This window comes from Anser anser, assembly GCF_964211835.1.
Source record: "Anser anser genome assembly, chromosome: 5".
Taxonomy (NCBI): Eukaryota; Metazoa; Chordata; class Aves; order Anseriformes; family Anatidae; genus Anser; species Anser anser.
Window position 1 is genome coordinate 17,063,857 of NC_139725.1, and position 14,622 is coordinate 17,078,478.

Genomic DNA, 14,622 nt, shown 5'->3' on the forward strand with positions numbered 1-14,622 from the left:
TTTGATTAAATCCAAAATTATTTAATCTAGATACTCTCATTTTTAGTTGTGCAATAACTCTAAACATTTATCTTTTCATCCTTTCCCCACTGGTTTTCATACATCTTTATTATCTGGTACTGTGGAGCCATTTCAACAAAACAGTGAAGGAAATACAGTGCTGATTTAGCACACAGAAAAGTACCTGTTTATCACTAACACTTTTACACCGTGTCAATTTTGAGTTGAACAGTATTTGCCCACTGGCATTTGAACATATTTTTTCGTTTGACATAAGTGATCTTAAATTTGAAGCCCTCCATTGGTAGTGCTACTTTGTCACATCATCTTTCTTTGATTTACATTACGTTTTTTCTCATGTAACAGGAGCAACTTGTTTGATTTTCTTCAGAGCCACATTTAGGATGTGATTAGAGAAGATGTGTGATATATTTTTAATGCTACATCTTTTAAATTCTAGATGCAGAGGAATGAACTGGCACGACATATGCAGGAGTTCACTCAGGTTCACATGAGAATGATGGCTCAGAGTTTTCAAAATATCAGTGTTACTGCTACAAATCCTGTACCCTTTATCAATGGACTACCATTTGAGCCTGCCCTCTTCTCCCATGTGTCACATGCCCCATATAATTGTAATCCGGAAGTTGAAAACTTCAAAGAAACTATTCAGCAGTTGGAAGGTCGCCTGGTAAGACAAGATCACCAAATCAGAGAACTCATTGCTAAAATGGAGACTCAGAACATTCACATGGCAGAACTCAAACGTACCATTCGAAATTTGGAGGGAAAAATTACTGAAATGGAGGCACAGCAATGTAATGGTATTTATATATGGAAGATTGAAAACTTCAGTGGACTTCAGAAAGCACAGAAAGAAGAGAGACCTGTTGTGATGCACAGTCCTGGCTTCTATACTGGAAAACCTGGCTACAAGCTGTGTTTGCGCTTGCATATCCAGTTACCAAATGCTCAGCGTTGTGCTAATTTTATATCTCTGTTTGTCCACACTATGCAAGGAGAATACGACAGCCATCTGCCTTGGCCCTTCCAAGGCACTATACGACTTTCTATTTTGGATCAATCAGAAGGCCCTGAACGGCAGAATCATGAAGAAGTAATGGAAGCCAAGCCAGAGTTGCTAGCCTTCCAGAGACCAACAATTCACCGCAATCCAAAAGGTTTTGGTTACGTGACTTTCATGCACCTGCAGAACTTGGAGCAAAGAACCTTCGTAAAAGATGACACCCTTCTGGTACGCTGTGAAGTTCTAACACGGCTAGATTTGAACAGCCTTCGCAGAGAAGGATTTCAAGCTCGCAGTACTGATGGTGCTGTGTAACCTGTAAGTCTTAACCAGAGGAACGGAGCCCCTGGTCATGCTCTTCCACCACAGATTACACGCATGCTTCATTGTCCAATAGGCTGAAAGTGTAAAAAAGATCATAGTTGCCAACATAGTTGATCTTCACCTGAACCGAACTCTGTTGTTGCTCCTTTTTTTTTCCTATGAGGTAATGTGTTCAAATACTACTTATTGTTCTCTATTAAAGTAATAAGCAACTTCTGTAGCAAGCTAACTAAATGAAGTGTGGTTAATCAGCACTTAACTGCCTACAAGAAAATCCTACTGAAGTACCTAGACATTTGTGTTCAGCCAAGCGTACGTCATATCAGAAAAGACCTGTAAATCTTTGAGCCACAGTGCCTTGGAATAGACACTGTAGCAGGGAAAGTGCCTAATTAATAAAGATGAGGGTTTGATTGTTCTGTTTGTTTTTTTTATTATTTACACAGAGCTTGGGTAAGCTTTGTTTTGGAGTTCCGACAGTTTCTATATTGGCTTATCTTGAATTTTGAATTGGCTATGCTTCTCTTGAAATCTGAAGTCAGGTTAAGGCTTTGCTGACATCACCTAGAGTGAGATGCTTTGACCCTTCTCTGCTGAGAAGTTCAAACTTCCTGAAGTTAGCTTCGGGAAGTTGCATGTCAATATAAAGTTGATAATAGAATTGCTGAAAGGTGTGTGGTAGCATTGTGAAGAAGGTTAAATGACTATGAGTCGAGCTCACTGAAGAAATGTCTGAAAGTATCCCCCCTAATTCTCTCTATTTTGACCAATCTTTTTTATAAATGTGTGATCCAAGCCCAGAACGTGGATCACTGTCAGCAGAGCGGTAAAAGTGTGGCATTAGAATGAGATACCTTTGTGCTGATAGGATCTCCTGCTAGCACTGGACGTTTTTCAGGTTGCGGGTGGATATGTGAGCGAAGGTGTATAGTAACTAAACAGCGTCTTGCAGAATTTGTTTTACTGTTGTTGAAACCTGAATTTGTACCGAGTTTAACTTCTGATCTGCATCTGTTTGAGTGATGCCTTGATGTTCTGGGTGATGTATGACCTACATCATTTCCTCTTAATTCTCAGTGGACAGCCGGCCATATCAACATCCAGCTGTTGTGGCCATTTCCTGTCCCATTAGACAATAGGAACTGGGCCACCCTCAACACTTCAGAAAGGAAGAAAAGTCTATTAATTAGTTTGAGGAAAAACTGCAATCCCATTTGCTCTCCGGAAAAAAAAAAATCTGGCTTCCTTAGCATCTCTTTAACCAAACACTAAATTCAATATTTCAAGGATTCATGAGCTTCCTCGTGCTGCACGTATTAGTTTTCTATACTGCTTGTTTGTATGCCATATAAATGTTAGTTTTGACCAGTCAAAGCTGAGTAGTTAAGTTCACTGGTGCTAGTAATTTACCATGGTGCTGATAAGGTTCTGAATCTTCTCCTTTCAAAAGGGGGAAGAAGAAAATTTTGTTCACCCCATAGCTTAAGTACACAGTCTGATACAAAAGAAAGAACTAAGCCATACATAAAACTCCATGAAATAATACTGTAGGATATTGGTATGGGTTAATTCTCTGCCTACCAGCATGAGCTTAAAATTTCCAGGACCCAACCTTACCGATTGTTCGTCATATCCAGCTGAACAAAATTTAATTTTCAGGTAGAGCCTACTAATTGAAGAGGGACTGTATTCAGCTGAGCATTGTCACTACTGAAACCTGAATGTCCTGGCTCATGGTAAACGTGACGGTCAGGACTGACTTGGTGTGTTCTGTGAGTTCAGAGGACAGGTGAACATTTATTACTCGAAAACAGGAAAAGATCCGTGCTTTAAAACTTTTAAACCTCTTAAGTAGTTTTTATACTGAATAGCCTCATCCTGTTAGCTGAATTGTTTTGGAGTGTCTCCAATCAGAGCAGCGTTGGTAGTTAAACCATTCTTAACGAAGATCTTTTCATACATCTAACAGTGCCCAGATCCGCTGCATACAGATGACAGTTCCTAACACTGTATGCTAGTTCTCCAGTCACTTTCAGGCTATGTTCGGTATCCATCCTTTTTCCAAGATGTTCAGAGATGGCCATTATCCTTTTTCTGGGTGTGTTAGGGGAGAAAGGCAGAAGAAGGGCTTGCAATCTGAGAGCTTCTTCCTGGCACAGGTCCTTTCTCAGCCCTAGTGTTGTTAACAAAAACGACCTCAGTCTGTGTTCTAAGTGTTTATAACCAAGACCCACTAAGTGCATTAATACTTCCTGTACTTTTGAAGCTTTGTATTATGAACCCTCAAGTACAACACGCTGAATTTTTGCTTTGAGCCTTATCTGCTACATCTGATAAAGTTCTGCCTTGGGAAGAAACTCAGCTTGGTGGCAGGTTCAGGAGTTTAAATGATTCAGGTTAGTATTGTACGATAGCACAACCCAATAGCAAATAGAAAGCTAGTGCATGTATAATTCTGTATCGACCACAGTAATATGAATGCTTTAGTCACTGCTGCTATTCTACTGGTTTTGTATTTTAATATCACCAAGTAGAACTCTGAGTGATGCCAAATTACTGTAATGCCAGAGTTTTACATAAGAAACTTTGAGAGCTAACATGCTAAATATGAATTTACTTTTTTTAAAGTTAAATATTTCTGTCACATAAATGTCAATGAAGTGTTTATTCATATATTTGTTCCAGTTTCCTCATTCTTTACCCATCTTCCAAACTGCTGTTCACTTCAACTGCAGTTCGCAGAGCTCTCTCTTCCAAGTAAGAATATCACCTTCAGCTAATGGAAGAACTGACGAGTCTGGATTGGTACCATCTCAATGTATAGTCTTCACGACTATGATCTTTAATTCAAACTTTTCTAAGCAATTCAGTTTCTATGTAAAAATAGGTTTGTGTGAAACAGCATCTTGTCCCCTTCTTACAGATTTATTTTTTTTTTGAGAAATCATTATACCATGGTGGATTGAGGTATAATTAGGAGAACTCCTTCACTGGAAGCAGAATGGTATGCAGCCTTGATAGTTGTCTCTAAAACAAACATGAAGAAATACAAGGATTTAATCAGTTTCATGTATAATTTCTTCAGGAATGGTGTTCTCTAGGTCTGTCACTCATGATGCTTTGCAGCATTGTTAGATCTCAAGATGTTTTAGTAAGTGGCTTAGCTTATCTTCCAAATTTCTGTTGTCTTGAATGTGTTAAAAGTCAGATACTCTTAGTATATGTATTTGCACAGCTGCTATGGCACATATTTTCCAATTATAATATATTGCAAATGTGTTTTCTTTTTGCCTTTGAATGTCTTCCCCTGCAGGGCAGGGAAAATTATTTTACTAAAAATGTTGATATGTAATGTATATGTGGGAGCTCAGATAATGTGAGATATATAGACTTGTTTTTTAACTGGTCTCATGATATGCCTGGTCATGTTTGCTGTCAAGGGATTAGACTTGCTAATGAAATAAAATCAGGGTGGCCTTTCTGTTCTTATTTAGAGACGCTTTCTTATCAACTATATGATGATGGATGCAAAAGATTATTCTGGGGTCAGTGTTAAAGGTTTGTATTGGTTTGCATTTGAACAGAATGAAAGTACTCCTGTTCCTTTCGAAGTATCAATAGATTGTTTAATATATTTTGTAATTAATGCACAGCTATATTTCTGACAGGATTTTAAAAAAATAAAGTAATTAAACTGTGCAGTGTATCTTGCATCTTTATTCAGACGGAGGGCTGCTTAAGAAGATGAACGGATAAAGGATTTGCTCTCTGTCTTGTGGATTTCAGAGTTGGCTGGCTTATAATTGAGGGTGATCGTGTATCATAGAGCGGTCAAACACTAAAACCGAAAAGAGCGTATTTCAAGATTAAAAGATTTCTGTAATTTATAAAGGGTAGTGATAGCTTTAGTCATTACTAGAAGATACAGCTAGTGCAAGTCATTACTAGAAGACAGAGATCGTGTAATTGATAGTAAACTGTTTGTGTGATCATCCTGTAATTTAAGATGCAGCTCTGAAAAATAATTAACATTATCACCTGTGGCCACATCCTTCTTGCTTGTTACGTTAGTAGCAAAGACAATGATTTGAAGCTTTGTTGCAAGATGCTCAGAAGTCAAAGGGAGTTTCTCTGTCAGTAAGAGAAATAAATGCTTGTTTTGTGGCAATCTGCTAATTTATTTCACCTGCAACATTCTTCTGGACTTGTCTTTTTAACAGCAGCTGCAGGTAGGAGAAACTTGATCTCAGACTCCATGCCCTTCGGAGTGTATAATTTTCAAGACTCAAATTCCTCTGAGGAAATTTGGTGGTATTTACTAGAGATAATGTCTAATACAGTGCAGTTAAGTATGATTTATATTTCAGTCTGGATGAAATAAGGATGATGGCTGGTGAGTTATGCCTCTTGCACCCTTTGGCTCAAAAGAGAAAGAACGAGAGAGAGAAAGGGGGAGAGGGAGAGAACCACACTCCTACCACTGAAAGAGGAAATAGCTCGTGGGAAGAATGACCATGACCAGAGGAAACACTTCGCCGTCACCACCCCAGTCTCACCCTCTTAATTTTCCCACCACTGAGCCTTTGTCAGTTCTACGTGGAAGGACAAAGTCAGTCTGTCCTGGACAGAGTGGGTTCTGGTGCCACCACCCCCAGTCACAATTTGAGTCTTTGTGACCTGGAACACAAAATTCCAGGATCTGTGGTCCTCATGTCTTTTTTTCTTCGCTGGATTTAATATTAAAAATATATGTATATATTAAACCTCACTTATCTGATAAAAATACATCCCTGTGAAACAGGTAACTATTTAACAGTTCCTATAAGCTTGTCAGGTCTCAGAATGTGTGAAGATTTTTTTGCTTATTGCTGTATCTTCCAGTTCACAAATAACAATAAAAATAAAAAACTGTCTCTCCTTTTTTTTCTTTTCCCCTTGCCTGCAAGGAAGCAGAAAGGGATTCTAATGTAGTAATCATTGCCTGAGTCCACCCTAACTAATGTTTATTCCAAGCAGAACCATTATTACCATCTAGAAGACTGCACTTTTTCTCCATTTGGGAAAAATACACAGTACTGCCTAAATGAATTTACCTTCCTGCTTTGTGATGGAGGGGGTGGGAGGAACAGATAAAGACAGCAGATAATACAGCATTGTGAAGCTTTTTTTTTTTTTTTTTTGCTGAAAACCTGGAGCCCTGCTCCCCTGTCTAGTTTTTTGGGGATTGTGACTGAACCCATTTGTTCCATTCAGAGAAGCACTTGGGATTTGTAACTCTAAAAGGTTTAGGTTGTCAGGTGTTTTTTTTCCCCTCTCTCGGATGGAATGGGGAAATTTCTCAAACTGAGAGGAGGAGGCAGTGAAAGAGGAAAATCATTTCCCTGGTAGCTTTAGTCTAAACTCCAACGCATGAGTTACCTTTTCCTTTCAGTTTGTGCTCTGACTCATCTAAGCCAATGCAGCCCATGAACGTTCCTGAAATCAGTGATTTTGTTTTAGTGGAGGAGGACAGCTGAAGCTGCTGCTTTCCTCTTTTGTCACAACCAGATCTTAACTGCAGCTGAGAGTGAGCTGCTTGCTAATGTGACCATGGATAATTATTTAGGTTGGCACATGGCCCTCTCCTCAGACATTCTTCAAGAGCTGCAGCACAGGAAAGCCCTGGTCTACTCAAATTCCTAAAGATCCTTGAGACTGGTTGAGAGTTTTTCTCTGAGCTACCAGCTGGGTTGACCTAGCTCAGCCAGAGCTGGCAGATGCAGGCCTGTAATTAAATGAATTAATAGGCCATACATATATTTTCTGGTGGCATTTTTGAGAGTCTTACTTAAAAATGAAAGGTCAAAGGCTCCAGGAGGGCAATGTTTAATTGGAGCGGTGTTTTAGCAGTTGGGTAGTGACAATTTTGGAAAAAAAATCCTGCATTCTCTCACCTTATTAAAAGTAGAAGTGCTAGCTCACTAAATACCTTCTGACGAACTGTCCAAAAAATTTTTGTTTCCTTATCCCTCTGTACAGAAACTAATTTCCATGCAACTTACTTGCTATTTAATGTGCTTAAAAAAATAATAAGGCAACAAGAGAAACCTTACCTTATCTCAGTTGATTTGCAGAGAAGGGTGGTTTTTGCAGAGTCCTGTCAGTTCTGCTGCAGACTCATGTTGGTTCCTTCTTGGTTTTCATTTCTGCCTTCAGAAGAAAACATCCCTCTCTGTGACTGCCAGCACCAGCTCCGTAGCAGTGGGTGTGAGGGCACCAGGGTGCCTACAATTTGTTCTGTTCTTAAACATGAAGTCAGTGAGTGTGACTTGTCAAGCCCTAGAACAGTGTGCTATAGCTTAGACTTTTAATTTCCATGTTGGTATTCAGTCATGCATGCATCATGTTGTTTCATCTAAGATTTACCTTTGTTTCTGTTGACGCTTTTAAGAAAGGGGTAGTACCAGCTACATGAATCGTGACTTTGCCAGCATTGCATCAAGGAACCAAGCTACTGCTAAGGAATAGTGGCGCACACAAGTTCTCCCAGTTTCCGTATTACACCAGGTGCGATAAACTTCACATAACGTGAAGTTCAGACTTACTTCAGTAAGTGCCTCTGGTATGATTCACCTCCTAGAAACAGCTCCTTGGGCTAAAGTTGTGGATTCTTCATGCCAATACTCTTCGTATAGGCATATGCCTGTCCTCATACATCCAGTTAAAAAAAAAAAAAGTGAATCAATATTTAAAATTTGACTCGAGACAGTACAAGAAAATGGTGCCTTTGACAGGAAAGATTTAGCTGTTCTTAAATAGGTTTTCAAAATCAAATTGGGTTCTGCCTTTCCTCACAGATGAGCTGATTTGGGGCAGAAAGACCAGAACCATTTCAGACTGCAATAGAAGCAAGCATGTGAATGCAAAGGAACCATACCGTAACTTCTGCCTGTTTCTGATCCTAACAATATTCTCAGTCCAGCCGTAGGCACAGATCGTCCCCAGGTCTGTCCCTCTGAGCCAGATCTGTGTGTCCCACGCCATCACACATCCCTACCTGAATCAGAGAAGGTAAAACAGGGCTAAGTCCTCTTGATTCTTTTCCAGCATCTGCAGTGAAGTGCTTCACTGGAATTATGGAGTCAGACTGCTGGAGGGTATCAAAATGTATTTCAAAGATCCTGTGCCTAAATTTTCTCTCTTAATTTTAATCATTGTCACTGGACAAGGCTTGTTGCTCCTTGAAAAGATAGCTGAATAAAGCACCACCAGGCTGCATGAAGTGAGGATGATGCCATTTACAGAGACCACCTCAAGGAATGGAGCAATGTCCAGGGTGCCCAGACCTCACCCTCTCTCTCAGTTACTCCTGAAAAGTTTTTGTCAATTTACTACTACCTTTGCACCCATTTTGGTCTAGGATTCCTACTGCAAAGTTAAATTCAACTCCTGAAAGTCTGTGAATGCTAACAAAGAGTCAAAGTAATGCAGCCTTTTCAGAAAGAAGGTGTGCTGACCTGCAAAGTTCACTGCCAAAACACAAGTACTTGTCACAGGACAGAGAATCCCAGCTCATGAACAATTTTCTCCAGGATCTGGCAGGATGTAGCCTGCAAAACCATAAGCACGTAACCTACACCCATCCTGCTGTTCCTGCAGACAGCATGACAGACAATTTCTAACAAATTCAGAGCTGGGGGTCTTCCAACACACCAAAACATCAATAGATCCAGTTGATGCTGAGTAGAAAACACACATTACCAGTGAAGTACCCTGCCCTCGGTGCGTCTTGACCACCATAATTCACACTGAATGTGTCTCTTCAGAAGACTGCTTAAGCAGGCCTAATTTAAAAACACCTAAAACTTCCCTGACAAAAGAGATCATTATCTTGGAAGTCATTTCCAGAATAGAAAGGGCTTGGTCATTGTCTAGTTTGTCACAATTTCTCGAAATAGCCCAGAAGGATGGTATGGATAGATTTCCCCTCTCATTTAGGCCTCAAGGTCTGAGATGTGGAGTATTTTAGTTTGGTCTCAGTTGCAACAGCTTTTTGCAGCCTGGGGCCCATCGTGCCAAATCTTTCTCATCAGCTGAGAGCTGATAATATAATTTTGCACTGAAGATACAACTGCCAGCCCTTTTGGCCTGCCTCAGCTCGCGGCGCTGATCGACTTGAGCTGGCGCTACAAGGCCGCATGCCCGGCGTGTCACTACAGCGCGGCCGGCCTGCCCCGCAGGCACGCACGGCTCCCCTCGGCCCGCCAGCCGCCATCACACCCCATCTCCTGACAGGACACACTGGCGCCCAGCAGGGAGATTTTTATTTTTGCCTGGGCAGAATGTCTTTACTGAGCTGAGTTTTTCCACAGACAAAATCACATGGTTGTGTTTTTTTTAAACCCCCATCCCCTCCAACAAGCAGCGTCTCTTTGGGCTGTGGAAAAAAAACAGCCAGGAGGCCAGGCCCCTTTCCTGTCCCATTTGATCCAGCAGCAGCGAGATGCAGGCACCAGCACACCTCCGCTGTCACAAACATGTGCAAAACCCATCCCCAGCCCTGGATCTCCTGCACGGCCGGAGCCTGGGGCTGTGGGGGAGTGTTCGTTCTCCCAGATTTTCAGTTGATGAATTTCCTAACCCATTTCCTTGCCTAGTTTCCCAGATGCTGTTTCTCCGACCAGGCCCCAAGGCCACAGCTCATCCCTGAGCTGTGGTGGGAGGCACAGGAAGGGACGGCTCTGGATGAGCAGTTCTGACACGAAGCAAGGCAGGAACAGGGGTTTCCCCTCTGTTGTGTGGCCTTCAGCCTGCAGAGCTACCTGTGCCTGCTGCTGAGCTCCACCAACTGCCCTTCAGCTGATCTGTTACAGTTGGTTTACCCCTCCATTTGCTTCTACCCTTCAAGGCCATGAGGTACCCTTGTGTACCCTGCACGCTGAATCCCTGAGAGGGCCAATGGGTAATTTCCTCTCACAACAGCATCCCCCTGCTGTCCAGTGACCTAAATAATAGGCCTCTCCCATCCAAGCCTTTCATGGTACATTTCTCACTGGCAGCTTTCTAACAGTGTTGCAGGTTTTGCTATCAATTACCCGTGTCTGAAGCGAACCCGAGATGCCAGCATTAGTGGCAGGGCCAGGAAGGTGGGGTACAGGAGGTGATTTGCAAGGACGTACTGACTACGGGCACGGCTGTGGCTAACCCAAAAATGTGATCTCCTGCATATCACCTCGCTTTTGCCTCAGAGACTGCCTGTGGCATTGAGCACTGGGAGGCTTGGCCTGTGGGTGCTCTCCTCCCCCAAAACAGCCACCTCCACAGCCATAGCAGACAGGAGCGCCTGCTGCTGCACACACCCTTGCAGCTCTTGAACATGGAGCTGAGTTTTCACGACCACCACCAAGCCAGAGGTATGGGCAGAGGGCTGCTGTTGCCCTCTGAAGGCATCGCTCTCTGCAGGTGAGCCTGATGATGACAACTGGTTGGGGAAAAAAAAAGGAGAGACAAGAGGGGGCAGATCTTAACCAATTTCTGCTCCACATTGTACACCAGGAGCAAAGGAGGATGGCAATAATGATGCGGGCAGCCAGTGAATTAGCTTAAGCATCATGGAAAGACAAAGGAATAAGCTTATGAAGATGGGCTTTTCTGTTTCTCTGGGGGCCTTGTTCAGGCCAGCTTGTGCAGTTCAATAAGCCAGGAGGGGACAAAGGGGAAGGTGAGAGGCTGCATGCTGCAGGGGATGGGATTTTGGGTAACAGCAAAGTTTGGGGTGGGAAGGAATCGGGCAGCAGCACTGTGTGACCTACTGTCATCCCAGTGCATTGCTGCCGGCTCAATAGCCTCTGGGGAAGCTTACCAAGCCACAACATAATTATTTATCGCAATACAGCCTCAAAACCTCACGTCTGTGTTTGCACAACCCCTGCAGCCTGCCACAAGCAGAGCTGCTGGGGACCTTACCTCCCAGTGTCACAGCCCCAGCAGCCCTGGCCAGCAGCTCCGGCCGGTCTGTGCTCAGGACCTGGGCATCCATCTCTGCCCCTCCAGCCTGCTGCCAGGTTTCAGGGAGAAAGACACCTCGCGTTTAAGGGCCTCAGGAGATACTGATAGGCAGCACCAGGCTGCACAGCATGGAGGAGCTCCATCTCCTAAGAGCTATCAAAAAATGCGTTGCTCAACATGTGATAGCTGCCCCCCGCTATCTTTTGAGAAGAAACTGAGGACAGGGGAAAATCACAAGAAATCCCCCTCCTCTCTCCTCTGCCCAGCACTAACGCAAATTTGTAAAGGAGAGTCATCTTGAATCCCCAAGATTAAAAGTTCCAGATCCTCATTTGAGCTCCCTTCCCATCCTCCCATCCCCACCAAGGCAAAAAACAGGATTAGAGCAGGGTATTTCTCATAAACACACGGCATATACCAATTAAGGTGGACTTTTTGCACACACACACAGTCCTTCCCCCCCACCCCCATCTTCATTCATGACCTGGACCTTCCTCATTCAACCTGGTATCACCCAGGAGGACTCAGACCCAAATCTGCTTATGTGGGAGCTTTCCAGGTACACATGCCGTCAGTTCCCTCCTCCAGAACAGCCTCTCCCACCTTTTCATTTGCAACCACACAGCAGATAAACGATAATTCACTGAGCTGAGATGAACCTGAAAAAAGGCAGCAGATGGCTCTTGTAATAGTGAAACTGCCCCTTTGAAACACACAAGAGTGAAGGGAGGACTTCTTGTTTCTGCTCCAAGAACCGTCAATATATGTTAGTCAATAGCTGTTTAGTGTGAAGTGGATTAAAAATCCACAGTGGAAAAGAGGGCTTGCTTACCAATGATGGTTATAAATCATTCTAAGAGTCGTACAGCGAAGAGGACGTATGGCACCAATCTTGTGGTTTCTCACTGACATTTAATATACATAAACTCTATTACTTTCCAGCTAGTCCTGCTGCATCACTGACTTTAACCCTGAGCATCTCATAACCAGCCTGTCTACTCTTTGAGGAGCCCACGCAATCCTCACAGAACTCATGTTCTCAGGTTTAAAGAAGAAAAGGACTTTTTTTCAATGATAATAGCAACTGCAGCAAACTTCTGGGTGTGAGCCAATGCAGCTGTCTTCATAAATATTTAGCTCAGAAAGAATGATTCCGTGACTCCAGTCAATTTGCCAATGTAACAGAGGTTGTTGCTATACAGTCCATAATAATTATTCCGCAAGAATTATGAACTGGCTCTTGGCTTAAGTGGGAGTTAGCTCTGAAGCCTAATGACAGACACTTTAAAGAGCAGCTCCCTGAATATTGCTACAATTTACAGCTACTGCAAAGCTGCTCTGTATTGTGGTATGAGTTCAGGGTAGATGAGACCCTTAAGATATTGTTTTGTTTTCGTCTTTTTAAGAGGTTTGCTTTCCTTTTGCTGATTAAAAAGTCTGATGACCAAACAGTAATTAGGCTTCTACGTCACCTTGTGTTATGTCAGTTCTCTGTGAAAAATTAATCCAGCCCTCTATTTCCTTTGCCTGAATGTGTTTCTTCTTCTTCCTTGCCCTCTCCCAGCACATCCTCCCATACGTGGAGGTGACTCCTGCACACACACCCCCCTATTTGTGACCCAGAGAGGGTGTTGGCTATATGCATCTAAAAACTATCGACTGACAACAATTTTCAATTCACTTATTTCCTCACTGTAATTGCCATTTCTTTTTATCATTTGGACTTGACAAACACAGCCCAAACTAGTCATTCATCCTGAGATACCACTCCTGTGTTTGGGACAGCTCTCACCAGACCTGGAGAAGTGCCTGGGGGCAGGCTGCATCCCCTGGAGGGGTTTAACTTACATACCGGGGAGAAGTAACCTGACACAACAATTACACAGCGCACTTTCTTAGCTGGGAACAGCGACTGGATGTAGCTCACACAGGTGCTCAAGGTATCTTTGGGTATATTCTATAGGCAACGAAGGAGCGGCGGCCACTTTCAATAAAGAGCACAATTCACAATGACATTCCTATGGAGGTTGGTGTTTAAGAGAGAGAAGGCAGCTGGCTGTGGGCTGAGCCCCCAGCCTTGGTACAAGGCGCACATCTCTCCCACAACAGGGTGGTTTGCCACAAAGGGCAGGCTCATGGGAACGTGTACGTTCCCATCTTCCCCCAAACATTGTTGAAACAAGCTGCTCACCAAAACACATGGAGGATTCATGAGTCTGTGGGGAAGGGACCAGCTCGTGGCTCACCTGCTTTGCTGTTCACAGCCCTAGGTGGGCACTGGGGCTTGTTTGTAAAGGAAATGGCAGCCTGGGGCTCAGACGTTGCTGCCCAAACAGCTGGGGGCTGAAGGAGCTCTGCTTGATGGCAATAAACCATGCTGCTTGCATGTCAGGCATGCAGGGGGAGAGGCTGGTTATATTGGGAACAGCCTTCTGCTGAGGTCCTCTCAGTACGTGTATGACAGAGTCTCATGGACTTAGAGAGTGAATCACCTTAGAAAGAGAAGGCAGCAGGGTCTAACACTGACAAAAGGAAGATTCAGTGAGGTGGGAAGTAACTTAATCTAGATACATATCTAATTAGAAAGTAACACACAGGCTTTTGGAAGTGGTAAGAGAAATCCCTTCTTCCCATCCTGACGGCTTATTCAGGAGCTTTTCTAAAGTGGAAGAACACAGGATAGCAAAGATCTGCCCTGCACCCTTGCCGTGGCTGTGCAACACAGTGAGCTGAGAGGAGGTGCAACGCCAGACCAGATACCCATATGTAAAATGAAAGTTTTTCTCATGGTTTTCTCAAGTTTTTTCACTCACCCAGGGGCAGTCTCTGCTCTTTCCTTCCAGGGGCTTGGCCTCGGCAGGCTGCGAACATCCTCAGCGGAGCGCAGGACGGCGAGCTGCCCCCCAGTCTTCCCCAGTGGTCCTTCGGTGCCAGCCTCCTGCCACCATCACGGCAGCCTTTCCAAAGGCTTCCAGGGGCACCCAGTCTGCTGGTAACAGGTAGGTGCTGGCAGAGGCTTGTGCCTCCCACATGCCTGTAGAAGCAGTGCTCAGACCCTCAGTGTTGTTTACAGAACAAGTTTTGTTTACTTCAATTTACAAAGGAAAGCCACCAGCTTTAATTTTCCCTAAAAATCAAAACAACTGGGGAAGTGCATGATTCAGAGTGGCTCGGTGCAAATTTTTGCAAAATAACAGGTACAAAATCAAAATAACTCAAATTATACATACATGTAAAATAAAAGAAATTCAAGTTAAAACCAGGACTGGATTCCTATTAGCCCT

The 14,622-nt window shown here is 43.4% G+C and overlaps 2 protein-coding genes across 4 annotated transcripts in view; one reads left to right on the top strand and one right to left on the bottom strand.

Moving 5' to 3' along the window:
* The window catches only part of TRAF6 (TNF receptor associated factor 6), a 20,474-nt gene extending 15,425 nt beyond the window's left edge, over nt 1-5,049 (top strand). Inside the window, exon 7 of the mRNA XM_083837384.1 lies at nt 461-5,049. Coding sequence (XP_083693510.1) covers nt 461-1,342 — 882 coding nt within the window. The 3' untranslated portion in view covers nt 1,343-5,049. The remainder of the gene's footprint in view (nt 1-460) is intronic.
* The window catches only part of LOC310900068 (V(D)J recombination-activating protein 1), a 112,910-nt gene that overhangs the window by 28,515 nt on the left and 69,773 nt on the right, over nt 1-14,622 (bottom strand). For 2 of the 3 annotated variants that reach the window (XM_083837382.1, XM_083837383.1), the window contains one exon: nt 4,276-14,372. In XM_083837382.1, coding sequence (XP_083693508.1) covers nt 14,212-14,372 — 161 coding nt within the window. In that variant the 3' untranslated portion in view covers nt 4,276-14,211. Of the gene's footprint in view, nt 1-4,275; nt 14,373-14,622 lie in introns of those variants that run through there. The other variant, XM_083837380.1, reaches the window with a different exon arrangement.